The 18,365-nt window shown below is 43.6% G+C and overlaps 2 protein-coding genes, 1 long non-coding RNA gene and 1 pseudogene across 10 annotated transcripts; 3 read left to right on the forward strand and 1 right to left on the reverse strand.

The window, feature by feature from the left end:
• LOC136521943 (polyubiquitin-like) overlaps positions 1–18,365 on the forward strand; it is a 256,415-nt pseudogene that overhangs the window by 27,786 nt on the left and 210,264 nt on the right.
• Positions 1,907–11,688, reverse strand: LOC136521940 (uncharacterized). Its single transcript, XM_066515725.1, has 12 exons — positions 10,978–11,688; positions 10,734–10,810; positions 7,545–7,689; positions 6,921–7,245; positions 6,448–6,816; positions 6,284–6,363; positions 5,969–6,058; positions 5,137–5,226; positions 4,330–4,417; positions 4,172–4,227; positions 3,534–3,585; positions 1,907–3,393 (listed from the first exon to the last, which is right to left on the reverse strand). Exons 1-12 carry the CDS (start codon positions 11,686–11,688, stop codon positions 3,347–3,349), a joined length of 2,130 nt encoding a protein of 709 aa, XP_066371822.1. The 3' UTR covers positions 1,907–3,346.
• On the forward strand, positions 7,704–10,723 carry LOC136521947 (zeaxanthin epoxidase, chloroplastic-like). 6 transcript variants are annotated; one of them, XM_066515736.1, is made up of 5 exons: positions 7,704–9,221; positions 9,319–9,445; positions 9,521–9,585; positions 9,703–9,792; positions 10,340–10,723. In XM_066515736.1, the coding sequence occupies exons 1-5, from the start codon at positions 9,184–9,186 to the stop codon at positions 10,359–10,361; spliced, it is 342 nt and encodes a 113-aa protein (XP_066371833.1). In that variant the 5' UTR covers positions 7,704–9,183; the 3' UTR covers positions 10,362–10,723. The 6 variants fall into 6 exon arrangements, with proteins under 6 accessions (XP_066371833.1, XP_066371832.1, XP_066371830.1 ...); XM_066515735.1 differs by lacking the exon at positions 10,340–10,723 and adding an exon at positions 9,879–10,281 and having other exon boundaries at positions 9,551–9,585; XM_066515733.1 differs by lacking the exon at positions 10,340–10,723 and adding an exon at positions 9,879–10,277.
• On the forward strand, positions 11,606–16,721 carry LOC136521948 (uncharacterized). 3 transcript variants are annotated; one of them, XR_010775721.1, is made up of 5 exons: positions 11,606–11,737; positions 11,955–12,231; positions 14,841–15,511; positions 15,602–15,636; positions 16,353–16,721. It is a non-coding gene; the product is annotated as an uncharacterized lncRNA (long non-coding RNA). The 3 variants fall into 3 exon arrangements; XR_010775719.1 differs by having other exon boundaries at positions 14,847–15,511; positions 16,353–16,720; XR_010775720.1 differs by having other exon boundaries at positions 11,652–11,782; positions 14,847–15,511; positions 16,353–16,720.

An 18,365-nucleotide genomic window follows, 5' to 3' on the forward strand; every position in this document is an offset into this window, starting at 1 on the left:
TCCTTAGAAATAGGGAAAGATCCATTTAGACCACGGGATATTGGGGAAAAGATATTAGGACCAGAGATCCCATATCTCAGTGTCATTGGCACACTTATGTATCTTACAAATTGCACCAGGCCTGATATCGCATTTGCAGTGAACTTACTAGCTAGGCATAGTGCGGACCCAACTCGCCGTCATTGGACAGGAGCGAAGTGTATCCTCAGATACCTTAATGGCACAAAGGATCTTGGTTTATTCTTCAAGAAAAATCATGATCCCAGTATGATTGGTTATACTGATGCTGGTTACTTATCTGATCCTCATAACGAAAAATCTCAAACAGGATTTGTATTTCTACATGGAGGTACAGCTATTTTATGGAAGTCTTCTAAGCAGACTCTGACAGCGACCTCTACTAATCATTCTGAAATTATTGCTATGAGAATGTGTATGACTTCGCAGAATGATTAACCACATACAACAGACATGTGGTATTGGTTCAATCGAATCACCTACAATTATCTATGAAGATAATTCCGCTTGTGTTATACAGATGCAATCAGGTTACATAAAGAGCAATCACTAAGCATATTGTTCCTAAACTGTTTTATCCCCATAAATTACAACAAAACGGGGAAATAAACATCTTGCAAATCAAGTCATGTGATAATCTCGCTGACCTATTTACTAAGTCCTTGCCAACTTCCGTGTTTCAAAAATTGGTACATGGAATTGGTATGCGGCGACTTCGAGATTTGCCAGAATCAGGAGGAGACATCTCCTAAATGTTGACCTGTGTCAGCATCATATTATACTCTTTTCTTTCACAAGTTTTACTTATAAGGTTTCTTGTTAAAGTTTTTAATGAGGTAATATTAACATAAGCATGTGTCATATTTCCTATTTTCCCCATCGGAGTTTTGTGGGAAATATCAGAGACACATATTGCCCTCACAACTCATACATGGTTTTTCTCTGAAAAGGTTTTTCATGTGAGTTATCCAAGAGGCAATACTAATAATATATCGTCATATTTTCTCCTAATTTTTCCACTGGATTTTTATAGGAGTTTTAGTGACATATCACTTTATATTGCTTCTCATATTTTTCCTAAAAAGGTTTTTGGGAAGTAATCTATATGTCATATCTCCAATATTTTTCCCCACTGGGGTTTTTAATGGGATACCAATGACATAGTGATTTATTTAAATCACACTCATATATGTTATTTTCTCCTTATTTTCCTATAAGGTTTAAAGGAGTTTTTATAGCATAACTATACATATTTCTCAGATTTTTTCCACAGGGTTTTTCGAGGAATTCAAACATTATGCTACATTGATCTCAAAGAAGATTCGATCAAGAGGGAGTGTTGTGAAACGGCACTCCCTGGCCGAAGGGACGCATCCATCCAAACGACATTGTTTCACAGGGATGATCTCATCCATTGATAGAGGCAGTTAGGATTAGTATAGACAGTTAACCATTGTCACCAAAGGGACATGTCCTTTGGACACTAACAGTTGTGTCCGTACGGACACAGCCCTTCACTTTGTATATATATATCTAAGAGATCAATAAAAGCTAGTGTTGTTCCAGAAATCTCGTTCATTTTCATTCACTACTAACAATATTGGCCACATTAGTCGAAGCAGCAGCAGATGGCTATTACACAAATAAAAAGTCAGGCCTTGTTTAGATCGAAACTTTTTTCAACTTGATGAATAGTACCACTTTCGTTTTATTTGACAAATATTGTTCAATCGTGGACCAACTAGGCTCAAAAGATTCATCTCGTGATTTCCAACTAAACTGTGTAATTAGTTATTTTTTTTACCTACATTTAATACTCCATGCAAGTGGCTAAAAATTGATGTGATGGAGAGAGAGTGAAAAAACTTGGAACTTTGATGGGATCTAAACAAGGCCTCATTCAGATCAATCTTGATGTGGTAGTGCACTAGTGCTCCTTTCTAGCAAGAAGCATGTAGCAGTAACTTGTTCGGATGAGATATACAGCTGCTGCTGCAGCAGCTAGAAGCCACGGCGGCTGCAACGTATTTGCACAGTATATGCAGTTCAAAAGTTATAGCAACAGCTGCAGCCTGCAGCGAACACTCTGAATCACTCACACAAGTAACAGCAAGGTTACGCCTCGCCTTACTCGCCTAGGCATTCCCATTATTGCAATGCTAGCTGTTCCAATTGCAGTCTTGCATATAGTAAGATCTATATATCTCCAACGCTTAGAGGTCAGCAGAAAGACAGCATGATGATCTAGCGTGAGACGTGCCGAGAACAGGACAACGTGCAGAGAACAGCACACCTCTGCAGGTACATTATGTGCATCAAGTGTACCATACCCATAGTTTTTAAGGCAGTAAGGCGAAGCGTGGCGACCCACCCCCTTCCAGACGCCTAGGCAAGTAAGGCGCGCGGCGAGACGACGCCATACGCATACTGTAACCTACTATGGAGCAGCACAAACATACCTTCTTGTTGTCAATCCTAGAGCCCATGTACCAGCAATCCTAACGGCAGAGCATATCAAGAAGAGCAGAGGCCTACAGTGGAGAGCGGGAGCGGAAGAGTTATCTGTGTGCCGCGAGCCTGCAATGACGGGCCAGACGGGGACACAAATCGATGGAGCGGAGGGAGGAAGAATCAATTGAAGGCACGAATCGACAAAGAACCATACAGAAGCACCAATCGGAGCCGCAAATCGATGGAGAATCGAAAGGAGGAACGAATCACTGGGGTGAATCGGCGGCGGAAGCACAAATCGATGGAGCAGGAGCAGCTGGACAAAGGCATCGCGCCACCACCGTGTATTCCAGTTGCTGGGCTGGCCACCCTCTTCCCTTTTCCCTCTTTCCCTACCACCCTTGCCCTTTCCCCTCTCTCAATTGACGTGCTGGCCTGGGGTCATGGCCCCGCAGGGGGTGTAGGCTCGCGATTTCCCTGCGTGCGGAACTCCCCTCGACTTCCCGCGCACTGAAACCCTGCTCCTTTTCCCGCCTGCGCGCTGCTCCTGCGCTGCGCCATCCAAGATTCCGCGCCTGCGACGCCCGCCCAACGCAAAAGGGACGCCAAATCGCGCCTAGGCAACGACTGCGGACGCCATATCCCTCAAGGTCGTGGCGACCCCGACGCCCAGGTTTGAAAATCGCCTGGACGCCAAGGCGACGACTAGGCGACGCCTTAAAAACTATGACCATACCCCCAAAAAAATCATACGAACTCCCCAACTCCCCGCCACATTAAGTTAGTTCCGGTTTTCTTCGCCTGGAGTAGTCACATTAAGTTAGGTCTAATTTTCTTCGCCTGGAGTAGCCAAGTAGCAATTACGTCTGGAAGATGCTCATTGAGTCATTCTTTTCTTCCTTCGAACAGTTTTTGATTCACTCCCTGCAGAGCAAAGGACACAAGTTGCATGGCATGAAAACTAGATAGAGCATCACCCGACTCTCTTTAAGCAATTCTCTCAAAACATGGAAAGCATGCTCTTAAGGACAAGAGAATGGACCAATGAGAGATTCAGAACAAACATTTGGGCGCTGCTGGCGAATCTAGACCAATGACAGCTGCGATCGAACCATCCTACAAGAACAAGGCACTTCATGAGACTCTAAGCATAGGAAATGCCCTGGGAAAAAAAAACATTGCACAAAATCAGAATGTCATGATAATTCACCATTTATCTGAACTTTCTTCGTGATTGTCTCGCATTGCAAAATAAAAAATACCATGACAGTAATACATTGCTGGAGACTTACTAAACTTTGAAATGCATATAATAGAACAGGCATCTTAACTAACCAACTTTGACACTAGGTTTATACTTCTACTTCACAAACTGCACAACTTCCAGGGTTGTATAGAAGTGAATTATCATATTTCATTCTTGCCGCTGTGATAAATTTATTTTAGTCATACAATTAACTCTATCACATACTAAATTAAGGGATCTAGAAATGTGTACAAATTCAGTGGCATTTAGCAAATCGCAGTATTTCACATTATTGTCTCTTAGTGCCATGGAAAGTTCATTTGCTAAATTTAAGATATCATGAATTACCTATACCTTTATTACCCTTTCAGTTAAGATATAAGCATAGTATATGTGTTCTTATACCACAAAGTAGCTAAAATTGAACAACATAACAAATAGAGAAAACAAACAAACCCTTCCATAGACAATGCTTTGGCACCCTTCATCCAATTTGGGTACTATTACGCGACCTGAAATAAAATTTCCATTTCTTTAGCACAATGAGTACTTGGAATGAAGCAGCAGAGTCAAACAAACAAAGATTGTTGCAAAAAAAAAAAACAAAGACATGCCTGATCTGCTTCTTTTAAGATTGAGAGCTTCAGGTGTGGACATAGACAACGCTGTGGCCTTACCACGAGTAAGAGGAGACCAAAGGACCTAATGTGATTTAGGAACATTGCAATAAATACACATAAAAATATCAGTCTCATGCTACTGGGTCAAGATAAATTGTTCCAACATCAGAATCTGTACTTGAAGCATGACTACTTCTGCAATAGCTTGATCTCAAGCAAAATACTTAGGGCCCATCTGGTTAGCAGAATAGGACATGGATCCGGCAACAGGCTAGGCAAACAAATCTGGCTGGTAGCCAGTGGAGATAGTGGAGTGAGGCCGGCTCATTGCTGACAAGTGAGCCAACACAGGCCAATAGTTAGTATGGCTGAGCACGTGGGGGAGAGCGTATGGCTCCACCCTCCTGTGCTTGCGTGCTGCTCCTGCTCATGACATGGCTGTGAATCTGTGATGGGGTTTCTCATGTCAAAGGCCTGGCAGCAAAGCAACGAGCTGTGTCCTTTGTGCAGTTGGATTTCTCGGAGCAGGCAACAAATTACCAACTAGAATTTATTTGGTCAAATTTCGATTTCCACAGTTCCTTAGCTAAGCAAACAAAATAATTATATTGGAACCCATTTCTGACTCCACATGGAATCAAATTGGATCCTCAATACAATTCATCCAGTCCAATTCCACAAACCAAATGAGAGTGTTATAGATCTATATCCCATCATCAAGTTACAACTGTAAAACGCTAATGCTTGCAATCATGGACTTTCTAAAGTTTATGACAACAATGAATAAAAAATTGCACTTACATATGAAGCTGGGTTCCTGGTCCCTGAAGATCTTGTAGCACTTTGACACTTTTCATGTGGAGATATTCGTTTCTTTGGCTGGCCTACAGGCTGCTTCCCAAGACACAGATCAGTCACTTCATCTATATGCATATGCATATACATAAAATGAGTAACACAAATAGGATAATAGGCTGAAATACTCTAAATATGAACATGTCATCATGAGTAAATAGGATAACAAGTCATTAATAACAATATAAAATACTGCACGATGCCTATTAGCTAACATGCTTCCTGTGGCCCACAATCAAGACTTGCACATCTGAATAAGCTGAAGTTTGCATTAATTGATATTCAGACATGAAGTGGTCATCACTGACAAGTGAGCCAACACAGGCCAATAGTTAGTATGGCTGAGCACGTGGGGGAGAGTGTATGTCTCCACCCTCCTGTGCTTGCATGTTGCTCCTGCTCAAGTGCATGCATGCCATGGCTGCGATGGGGTTTCTGATGCCAAAGGCCTGGCAGCAAAGCAACGAGTTCTGTCCTTTGTGCTGTTGGATTTTGGGAGCAGGCAACAAAATAGCAGCTAGAATTTATTTGGTCAAATTTCGATTCCCACAATTCCTTAGCTAAGCAAACAAAATAATTATATTGGAACCTATTTCTGATTGCACATGGAATCAAATTGATCCTCAATACAATTCATCCAGTCCAATTCCACAAACCAAATGAGAGTGTTATATAGATCTATATCCCATCATCAAGTTACAACGTAAAATGCTAATTGCCTGCAATCATGGACTTTCTGAAGTTTATGACAACAAAATGAATGAACAATTGCACTTACATATGAAACTAAGTTCCTGGTCACTGGAAATCTTGTAGCACTCTGACACTTTTCTTGTGGCGATATTTGCTTCTGGGGCTGGTCTACAGGCTGCTTTCCAAAACACAGATCAATCAACTTCATCTATATAATGAGTAACACAAATAGGATAATAGGCTTAAATACGCTAAATATGAACATGCCATCATGAGTAAACAGCAAATAGGATAACAAGTCATTTACAATATAAAATACTGCAAGATGCCTATTAGCTAACATGCTTGAGATCCTGTGGTGATTAAGCTGAAGCTTGCATTAATTGATCCAATACATCACCTTCTTATTTGAAGCTATGTGCTGATTTTCCCTCCAGGAACCTTGACTCTTCAAAGAAGCCACAGGAGTCTTTTTACAATCTAAATTATAAAAAATAGACACTATTAGAAACACCAACGAAACGATGTATTTGCAGGATTAAATATCTGTTCTAACATAATTACATGTGCCTGTTGCTGGAGTACTGTGTACCAATTCACTGACTGCATTATTAGCACATTCCACTGCAGGAGCTAAAGAAACATCAGTAGCAATGTCATCATGGCCTCTTTCTCTTGAAGGGCTGCCAGTAACCAAGCCTATTTCCATGTTATTCCTCTCTTTTGATGTAGCTGTGTATCTTTCATTGTCATCATTTGAAGCAGCAGCGTCTTCATTCAATATTAGTGTTCCATTTGACAAACAGAGCATATCCAAATAAACTGGAGTTGGCATTTCTTCATCTACTGCTGCCTTCTCAGTCAATAACATGTGCTGAGTCTCTTTACGGCAACCACGAACCTCCAATGAAACTACTGGAGTTCTCTGATCGCCTAAATTAAGGGGACACAAACAATCTATAAGTAACATCACTGAATTGAAATATTTGTAGGAGAGAACGAATTAGAAGCCTCTAAATAATCTCCTCTACACTTACCTGTGGTAGCTTCACTTGAGGCAGCAGCATTTTCATTTGTTGCGATATCACCATCACATGTATATTCTTCAAATCTGGGTGTTCCATTTAATAAATGTGATGATTTTTGAAACACAGCATCATTGTGTGAGAAACTTTCCAAAATGTCATTAAATTTACTAATCAAATATTCCCCCTGCTCAAATTTCTCCAGGTAAAATTGAGTGGAGTCCACTCCAGAATTGCTGGCATTAGAAGAACAAGGTTGACATTCTATGTGCGAGTTCGTCCGCGGCTTGCAACTTTGCCAGCAGTCTGGAAATCCCTTCAGGAACTCACCACAGACCTGCATGAATGGTTTGCAGTCAAGACCAAGGCATTCGTGAGAGCAGTGCATGGCTGAATGATCCTTTTGGACATGCATTTTGGCAAAACATTTTTTTGGTACATGATATTTTCTCGATAGAAGATATTGCTTGAATCTAGAATAACTTTCAGCCAGAGGAACACAGAAATAGAATCACAGGATAGATGGAGAAAACAAATGATATCATCTGCTTTTGATACTGTATTCACTTAAAAAGTTGTTCAAATAGACATTCAACTGGTACCAGAAATAAGAAACATAAAACAGGATGTGCATACCGTAGTTGAATATCCATTGTGAAACGTTTGCAAAACCTTGTGGGAACCATGGAGGCGAAGTACGGTTCCATCCTCAGTCTCAAGAACAAAAGGTGTATGACGCGTCGCAATAGGTGCAGAAGAGTATTCCTGAAGTGTTTGATTCCTGTCAAAGCAGGCAATAGATTGTTATTTTTATCAGAGAAAGAATCCTCGAGTCGCGGTCTCCTCACATTGCACAGGCGAGGGTAAGGCTTGCCACTAACACCCTTCCCCAGACCCCGCACAGAGCGGGAGCTCTCTGCACTAGGTACGCCATCAAAGAAAGAGTCCGAAATGCTCTTTCAAGAGGAAAAGCAACCTACTTCACAAAACCGTAATCATGCTTAAATAAACAAGCAGCGTGATTTATAGAAGTTTCACCATGCTTCAGTCAAGGCGTTAATCGCCCTCATATGTAAAGAATGAATCATTGGACAAAAGGCATAAACATTGGATTGTTGAATCAATTTGACAAAAGCACGTGGTAAACAGTTCTAAGAAAATTAAATTGGCCTTTTCTTTAGCAGGGCATGGCATCAACTCAATCTAGGTATCAATTTGCAATATCAAATTTGAAGCATACCCAGGAGGACTTCAAACACCACTCCTCAACCACAAGATCGAACTCTTCAAAAAAAAAAAAAACAAGATCGAACTCCCATTTAACCCTACAAAGTTGGGCATGTTCCTCGCCTCTGAGGCTATCCACGTCGTCTCCAATTCTCTCTGCCATCCGATTCACTCCACCTGCAACTACCGTATACATCCCCAAAAATATTTTCTCACCTCCCTTCTCTAGAGCCTTCTCGTCTCCTGGCGAGGCCGGGGTCGACGCCCGCACCCCGCGGACGCCGCCTCTCCCTCCTCCGTCTCAGCTCTGCCCTTCCCATCTCTCTCTCTCCCGACGCGGCGGGCACGAGGCAGGCCAGGGCACGGGCGGGGAGCCCCGGCGCGGGCGCTGCCTCTCTCTCTCCCTCTCCCGATGTGGCGCGGAACCGGCCGGCCCCCACGGTGGCAGCGCACCGGCGCGGCGGCGCTCCAGTAGTGGTCGCAGCCGCCGCCCGGCGGCCGCTATCCCCCACCCGCATCCCTCTCACCCTCCTGATGTGGCCGCGCATCGTGGGTTCCCCCGACATGGGTGGGCGCCAGCGGTTGCACGACCGGCACAGGGTGGGGAGCCCCGGCGCGGGCGCTGCCTCTCTCTCCCTCTCCTGATGTGGCGCGGAACCGGCCGGCCCCTGCGGTGGCAGCGCACCGGCGCGGCGACGCTCCAGCAGTGGTCGCAGCCGCCGCCCGGCGGCCGCTATCCCCCACCCGCATCCCTCTCTCCCTCCTGATGTGGTCGCGCATCGTGGGTTCCTCCGACTAGGGTGGGCGCCAGCGGTTGCACGACCGGCACAGGGCACAAGCGGTTGTATATACATGTTTTGGGTTGTAGTCGGCCAACAAAATGCTGCTTACATCCTCTTTCATTACCATCCTCCTAAGAGCATTACTGAAGAACTCCATAATGAAGCTACTTGAACTGCATACTAAAATTATTTACCTGTACTTTTTGACCAGGTGACGGATACCACACCCTGGAAGAGTTGGTGGTAGATTCTGCATCAAGTATGCAATGGCTGCGATGCTGAGTTGGTTGCTTGGTGGCAACAGGTGCATACCAAAATTATGAATTACTGTCATGTGTTCCCATTGCACGCACATGTCCAATAGTAATAGGTTTCCATTGGTTTACCTGTCTTATGCAAAGATATAAACACCACCCAGGCTCTAAGTTCCCGATAACCATATCCGTACACATCATGCAAATGAAACTTTTCATTGTCTACAGCTCAAAGCTAGAAGGAAGACCTTTAGGCTGCAGATTCTCTGACAAGGTACGTTGTCACAGTAATCGTGGTTGATTTAGTACCAGCATTTAGTATTTACTAACATCTGGCACCATTCTGAAGGCAAATGACCAGACTTATCGATGGTTTCAGGATCATGACGCGCTAGAAGAAGCTATGGGTGGACAGTACGTTCTTTGTTTCTTCTTTAGTTTCATTTCATTTCGTTAAACAAGAGTTTGCTTTATTGCTTTATTTCAGCACTTTCGAACAAAAAGTAAGAACACTCATACTACTATTTGCAGATGGTACCTCTTCCCAACAGTTGAAGGAAACAGCAATACCTTGCAGCCCATTCGTTTAATTAGGGACGAGCAGAGGTCACTGTCTCTTGGGTATGTCTAAGTAGCAATTTCAGATCTTCTCTAATTGCACTCAGTCAAGGCTTTATGCAACAAAACAAATGAATTTTCTTTTGCAGAAGCCGGTCAGATCCTAATGACTCAGCTTCTTCCCTCTACATGCTCGTCGCCTTGCTATCTGAAGCCTCTACATATAACGACTCCTGACAAAAAATGGCGACCTGTTTAAATAATTCAAAAACACTATTTAATGTCTGTATATTATATCGTTATCTCCAGTACACTTAGAAACTGTCTACTTCCGTTCTGTGTCATGTGACTAACTATGTGCCTCTCTATTTGAACACTTCTTAAATCAGTTCTGCATCAAATGATATATCTATGTATATATTTGGGTATCACTTTTACCTCATCTGCAGACCATGAACCAAACTTTTGTCTATATATACTTGGCTACGGCTTTTATCTAATTTCCAGTCTATGAACTAAACATATATTTCCTACCCCAACTTGTTTGGGACTTAAAGGCTTTGTTGTTGTTGTTGTTGTATAACAGTCATATTCTCTCTTTTTATTGCAGTCTGGTGATTACCATAAACTAAGCTGATGGACACCAGTTCTATGAAGAAGATATTTGAGGATCTGATGAATTTTTTCCTTATTTTTTTATGTCAACTTTTCCTTTTTTATTGTACCGTTTGTAGACACACAGCTACCAGTACCAAAAATCTACAGTATAAAATGTAATATACACGTCCTGGATGTATATCTACCTCTCTTATTGCTCCTATTATTACCATTATATATAGAACATGTTTTTTATGTCTTCAGAATCTTTCCTGTGCGCACCAACGCGCGCGAGGGCGCGCGCCTTGCACTAGTAAAAACAAACGAAACTAGTTGCCACCCACTCAAGCCCGGACCACCAGAGATGGCTCCTCTAGTTTCCCCTTCCCCTCTGAAGAAATGCTTACCATTCGAATTTCCCGGCGACAGCGATCTTCTGGTCGTCCCCTTCCGTGGTTGCCAGCCACCACTCTTGCAGCGTGACCTAGACACCCGAAATGCAGGCCACCACGCACGCGCGGAGCACCAAATCGCGTCAGGGCACACGAGTCTCAGCCAGTAAAGGGGAAAGGAAGAGGGGGAAAAGAAAAGGAAAAGAATCGACACGCGCCCTAGCAGTAGCAGCATAGGGCGGGTGACGGGCGTACGTACACAGGCGTGCTCGGAGACGGCGGCGTCATGGTCGCCGTCGGCGGCGGTGGGGAACGCACTGCTGGAGGAAGGGCTGAGCAGCGACGGTGACTTACCGCGGCGGTCAGGGCTCCCCGCCGGGGGTAGGGGCTTCATTTCTCCAATTTCCCTTGGATTCTCTCTCGTTTGGGAGGAGAGGCCGGCCGGACGGGAGTGAGGGGACGAACACGGGCGCTCGGGCAGTAGCGGAATGGTGCCGGGCCTTCTTTTTCTTTTCAAAAACGTAGCGCCGTAGGGAGGCCCCACCTGCGATCTTCTCATAGCCGACAGGTGGCCCCTCCCAGGAATCGTCCACCCTCCCCCGCGCGGCCGCGCCCCCCTTTCCCCCTTCTCTGCACGACCGTTCCTCATTGTGTGCGCACTGCCTTGCCCCCCGCACTCCGCCCTGCCTACCGCAAGGCCAGCAACGCCCCTCAGCTCCACTCCTCCCCCATCCCGTCCCGCGCCACCTCCACCCCGTGCGCCGCCGCCCAGCCCCGTCCGGCTCCGGCCTCTCCGCCCTGCAACGCTGCAGAAGAAGAGGGCAGCGGCCCGCATGGCAACACCTACGGACTCCGCATCCCCGCCGAGCACAGCCCTTCGCCCCCCGGCCCCTGCTCCGCTCCCTGCCGCCCCTGGCCATGGTGGACGCACAGAGAACACCCGCCTGGACAAGGACAAGCTCTCCTGCATCACCGGCGGGCAAGGAGACAAGGTCACCGTCAATAAGGACTACTATCTGGTTCGTCGAGATCGCCCTCATCTTCATCCACTGTCTCTCCACCACGTCCGTAAAATCCCATTCCGCCATCCCCTTCCTCAGTCCCACCACACTCTCTGATTTAGGGCTAGATTGCCCCCGGTTTACTGTGATTCTTATCCTCTGTTGCTCTGTGCGGTTCGTGAGTTTGGAACTTGGAACAGAAAGCAAGTAAACTGATACTATCATTTTGTTGCAGGAGCAGTGAGGTACAAATATTTTATCCAATCAAATCCTGGGTATTTTTGAGGAAAATTATAGAATATTGCCATTGCTCCAAGCAATTGACAGTGCATTTTACTGTGGCTGAGTACAAGATTTAGAAGATACTATTGGAGAAAAGGGAGCTGCATATGGAAAGAGAATTACTACTAGACTGACAAGGCAGATATTAGAAGGGATATTGACTGTCTGCACTCACCGATTAAGAATTTGAAGGATCGTCGAGATGCATATAACAGGGCTAGGTTTTCTAGGTGAACATCTCAGGACTTGTTTGGTTACATATTAATTAGCTAAAATTTTAAACACTTTTCCTCATTTAAACACTTCAGTAGCAAAGCGACTATGGTGTTATTAGAAAAATCTTAAGTTACTTGACTGAATATTCATTGGTAAGAGTATGCTAGGTGATGTGTCATTTATAATTTACTGCCAACTTAGACATTACTTACTCATAATTTTATTTTCTTTTTATTTCCCAAAGCTAGGTTCCAACTTCCAAGTGAAGAAGAAACAGATCTTTCAAAACTGATTACTACTACGTTCTTCTATGGATAGTTTGACCATAGGTGCTCTAGCACTAATATCATGGCTTAAATATTGGTGGATTTGGCTTGGAGACTATCTTGGTGAATTCATTATCCAAAGTGTAAGATTGGTGTATAATGCGTGGATGTATTGCTTGAGCCCCTTGGGCTGATTATATAGGAGTACATGGCTTGGAGGGCAAGTAGCCTCTCCTAGAGATAAGGAAGGTTATCCTAGGATTACAATCAATCCTAAACTAACCATATCCGGAGTTGCCTAATATACTCTAACATCCCCCCGCAGTCACAACGGGAGCGCGCAGACGATGAGACTCGAGAATAAGCCGAAGAGATGACATCCCCCCGCAGTCGCAACCGTCGATGTGCCGCAGATGTTGTGGCTGGAATGGGAGCCGAAGAGGCTTGTCAAGCAGATGGTAGCCCCTTAGTGCCGAAGTAGCCGAGGTCGAGGTGGACGTGATCGAAGCCGTGGAGGAGGGCGCGGGTCCGAAGCGTCAGCGAAGGCGCCCGAATACACAAAATCAGCAGCTTCTTGCCGACAGGGTCAGCAGGACAATAGGCCGACTGCGATGGTAGATGGTGCAGCTAAAGAGCGCAACTGCATCTTCCTTCAACAATATCGGCGGCGGTGTCCGCGAGCGTGCGGCAATAGGCGCGGACTCGGACCGAGAGCCAGCGTGACGAGGACCAGCAGCATGGGTGGCGCCACCGCCTGAAAAGGCAGCGTCGCCGGCGAGGATGGCTGGATCACGAGCGTTGCCGCAGCAGCCTGAAGGGCACAACGACAACCTCGTCTTCGGGAGTGTCGAGGATGAAGCGATGACGAACGGCAGGGCGACGCAACCCGATCTCTGATCGGGAAAAAGAAAAAAAAAACAGCAGCAGCAAGACGAACCTTGGGGTACAATCTCGGATGCCCCTAGCAGTGCCCGGCCATCCAGCGGCCGAGCAGCAGGGGGGCAGCGAGATGGGGCGAAGCCCCCACGGCGCGGCAACCCGCCAACGTGGCGGAGGAGCAGCGCGATGGAGGGGCTGGACCGGCGAGGGAGGGTCGTTGCGCGGCCGTCGGACGCCCCCAGTGGCGCGGCGGTCGGCTCAGCGCCCCTACGGTTCTCCGCAGGCGCGCACTCGCGCTCAAGTGCAGCAGGATTGTGCTCAAGGGCAGCGGTGGTGGCGGCGCTGGAGGAGTAGATGGGGGCGCAAGGCCAGACGCTCGACAGGGGCGGCGAAGACGGCGGCACTCGCGGCGGATCCTGGCAGCGATGGGAGAGGTAGGTCCTGCTGTTGGTTGACCACAACGGCGCAGCGGATCAGAAGGATCAGTCGCGCATCCTACGAGGGCGCTGCCCCCGGTGGAGATCGATCTCCCCGGGGGCGGCGCAAGGGCAGCGGAAGCCGGAAGCCTAGGGTTAGAACCTAGACTTGTGATACCATTGGTGTATAATGTGTGGATGTATTGCTTGAGCCCCTTGGGCTGATTATATAGGAGTACATGGCTTGGAGGGCAAGTAGCCTCTCCTAGAGATAAGGAAAGTTATCCCAGGATTTCAATCAATCCTAAACTAACCATATCCAGAGTTGCCTAATATACTCTAACACAAAGTCGAAGCAATTCTGTTATTCATATGTAGTTCTTTCTTTCTTTCTGACCGTATGTTAAATTTCAGCACTTGGGGTAATATTCTCACTCCTATTCATGCACTTCTGAATCTTCTCTTTTCAAGTTACACTATTCTGAACGTAGATCTTTGATGTGCAATAATTTAGTAGATTAATAATTTTGATTTGTCACTAAAAGTGGCTAATGATTATCTTATAACCAACAGGACTTCTCTCAAATATCCATGTGTACATCATTTGTTTTCTGAATTTTAGTCAATCGAGAGCACTAATCATTTCATAGATGAATTAAATCATGGATCAGTTCCTTGTTTACTGTGTGGATTTTGGGGAATGAACAACTGAGGAACTTTAGCCAATGCTTCTTTTATTGTGTTTGGGATTTTAGGGATTAAAGTCAAACATAGAAATTGAGTATTTATTAAAACAAACACTTAGATATGCATGCTGGCTACAAATCAACTGTTGTAAAAAAAAATACTGATCTTACTGTTGGTTCCACCATTTTATGTACATGCAAGTTAAGCTAAGTCATGTGCATGAATTGTATGCCTGTGCATGTTATCCGTTATCTGAACTTTTTTCCTCCATTGATTCAAATCATGACAACTGTTTAATCCGAACCAAACCGAATCAGTTTCTTCCAAATTTCCCCTATTTTTCTGTTATATAACTGATTTTCCTTATATGTCAAGGAACAGAATCTGATGCATGGCGCCCATCGTCGCCGTCGGCTGCTACAATTGATGGACACGTGCTGACTGCATGGCTGAGTCACTAAACCAACTGGAAGTCTTCTTTATTTTTTTTACTGAACTGCATCTATATATACCACATATTTTTCTACCGCGTGATTTTTCTGAAATTGCAATTCAATTCAACACGAAAAACCAATTGAGTGTGTCAGCCTAAGATAAGAATATCAAAGGCTCCTTGCATAGGAAATGTGACAATAGAAAATCCAACTAGGTTTTTTATTAAGTGTTGGACTGAATATCAACCTATCTTAATTCTTAAAGAACCAGGAAGCAGTTTTGAAGGTGAAATAAACATTATAGAAAAGGGGAGCATTGTTGACTTCACTAATACATTCAGATATCAGTAATTACATTATTGTTATTGAGTTCGGATATGTGGTGTTATTGACAATTTGATGTTCTTCTTTTTACCCTTCCAGATCCCGCTAATATGTGATTGGAAGCTTCAGCAAATATAACATGTTGATGGGACTATGAGAATTCTGAATGCAGCACCAGTCATACTGAATCATGTTCGCACTTCAAGGATCATGAGGGTTCTGTTATGATTACTGGACCTGATGGCATGCTAGCCCATATTAAACCACCAATGATTGGTTGTGCCTCACGTATGTGTTTCCTCACTTATTTCCTCCCTCCAGTGTGTCATTCTTCTACTGCATAAAAGTTTTAATAGGTTGCATCTTTGCACTCTGCAGGAGTCCTCTAACCGATGGACATCTCAATATGGGAGGTAAGGGAACGTACCCCTTCTCACAATTGGTCAGATATTTCAATCTTACTTTCTGCAGTGCCCCAATTTGCATTTGGAAGATCATAATTTGGTAATGCCTGGCAAACGGATGTGAGCTTAGGGGCCATATGAATAGTATAACAAAATAGTCAAATCTTAGGAAATAGGTGAAGTACATTTTCGACCTGAATGTAAAATTAAGACTCTGTTTCTAGTGTACCATGTACTACATTGAGCTGTCATATATGAATGGATGCTAGAAATGGTGGCTTAAAGTCACTGTTAAGATTATCTGTGTGATTTTTGGCTTAGGTGATCATTACTATTCTCATTATTGCATTCAGTGCCCAATATATCTTCCCTTCTATGTGGGACAATGCAAGGTGCAGTTTTAACTTGTAAAATTAGAGAACTACGAAGACAGTATATATTGTAATATTAGTGCATTTTGACACAACCAGAAGTTTGGTAGTGTTATAGCACTGGGCCAGCTCCCTGTCGACCTGGTGCTTATTAGAAAGTTGTCTCTTACAGCTTTCTTGCTTAGGCCTTGTTCGCTTCTCTTATAATCCGTCTTTTTCAGCTTGTTTTTCAGTCGGAACTGTGTTTTTCTCTCACAACAAATCAGCCGGAACAGTGTTTCGGCTTGTTTTTTCAGCGTCCTTACCTCCTAGCCTTCCAAGTTTCCATTTTAACTTTTTTTTCATGTGCTACAGACTCTTGCCGTTGTGTTGAAAAGTCAACCCTTGCTGTTTATATATGTTGTTGGGTTGAGTGCGAGGAGACTGTGTCAGCGAGGGACGAGTGCATACCTCTTTTTTTTGGATGGTTGAGTCCTCGGATCTTGAGGAATATTACCTGCTGGTGGCGGTTCCATCCGACAGTCTCCAAACCAAAACACTGCCTTACTTATATGTTATAATCAGGTCTAATCTTGATGAATCTCCAATAAATAGATGGTTTATTTGAATGTAGCTTGGAATAGTATGCTGTAAAGCTGAGTTGAAATTTATTTGTCTAGACCCATTATTTTTTCTATTACTTTTATTGTGTTAAAAATTTTAAGGTTCCGTAGCAACGCACGGGCATTTGCTAGTCTCTATATCTAATAATAAAGAGGCAAAATTTCCTCATCTTTTTTGGTCCCTTTTTTTTTGGGTATGGCCTCCATGAGCTTAACTCTCCTTGAATGTGAAGATGTAGATTAGAAACTGTCTCTGTTTGTATGTAAAAATAGAAACTATCTCTGTTCGTTTCTCTATAACTCTCCTGAGGAATTCACAATTCTAATCAAATAGATCTTTACATCCTAAGTAAGCTAAATAGGAATCCTGACCCAAATAGAAAAAGATATAAGTCAGAATTAGGCAAAATCTTATCTTACTTCCAATATGTGTTTCCAAAGGATTTGAATTTCCATCCAGCAGATTGTTTGTCCTATCCAGAGAAAGCAGTTGGTCTTGCCTGTGTGCATGATTGGGCGAACGGTATAAGCTAGGAGCACTACAAAGAGTCCGGGTGTTACACAATTATTTGGTCACGTGAGAAGATACGACAAGATAGATGATTCCGACTTGCAATAAGACGTGACGTGAATACAAGGGAGATAAATTGGAAAATTATTACATGTATGCAGATTTATGAAATTCACATGGCATGTACACGAAATCGTAGCCTACGTGTTCTGTTAGGACTGTTAACCGTGCCGGATTGGGTTAAGTATGATAGACTATTCCAGTCATTGTATTGGAAACAGGTCAACTTCTGCGGCCAAAGATTTTTCCAAACCAAATCCACCACGGACCGATTGGAGCAAATCAAGGCTACCCTGCATCATACATATCGATATCAAATTGCAAGCACGAACCAAACCAAAACATAAATTGAGACGACCACAGACGAAATCAAACGGCCTTGGTGCTAGCCTTCTCGACTCATCCGACCGGCGATGGCGATCTAGAACAAGTAGCAGGTTGCGTCCTTTTATAGTTTAATTTGTTTTTGGGCCCGTTATGTTTTTTTGTCATTCCAGGTTTCTATTTTTTCCATAAATATCAAATATAAAAAAATAAATATAAAATTAGGGACCTCTAAACCTTTGACCTCTTTTCAAATACATGTGTCTCCCAAAATATATTCATGTTTTAATGTAATCCACGACAAGGGCTACTATGTGCAAAGAGATCTCTCGTATCAATCCTTGACACATCGACAACTAACTACTTGCCAACTTTAATTAAAAACTAAAATTATAATTTTTTATGAGTCTACAAAGTAAGTCACAACACTCGCAAGTGAATATTTGAAACAAGAAATGAATTCGAATTTTCCAATAACGGATCCTTCTAAATGTTTAACAATACCAATGCTATGATAGTATGAAATTAATGTTACAATATATTTACGAGTAATTATTTTTGTGCTTTACAATGAGAGAAAAAACTATCACAATTGTATTTTAAATTTGATATAGATTTAATAGGACATTGTTATATTATTATCAACATTAATTAATCTATATTAAGTATAAAATAGTCATCATAAAATAAACATAGCTTTAAAATTTTGTAGAAAGGGTAAAACACCAAATAGATACATACCACTTCGGTCCTCATTTTCCATAAATGCTCGATAGCTTTTTACTCACGTGGCAACGCACGGGCATGTAGTGTTAAATTGAGAATACTTCGTGGATTTGTTTCGCTTTGCAAGTGAAAATATATATACAC

Source organism: Miscanthus floridulus, chromosome 18, assembly GCF_019320115.1.
Source record: "Miscanthus floridulus cultivar M001 chromosome 18, ASM1932011v1, whole genome shotgun sequence".
NCBI lineage: Eukaryota > Viridiplantae > Streptophyta > Magnoliopsida > Poales > Poaceae > Miscanthus > Miscanthus floridulus.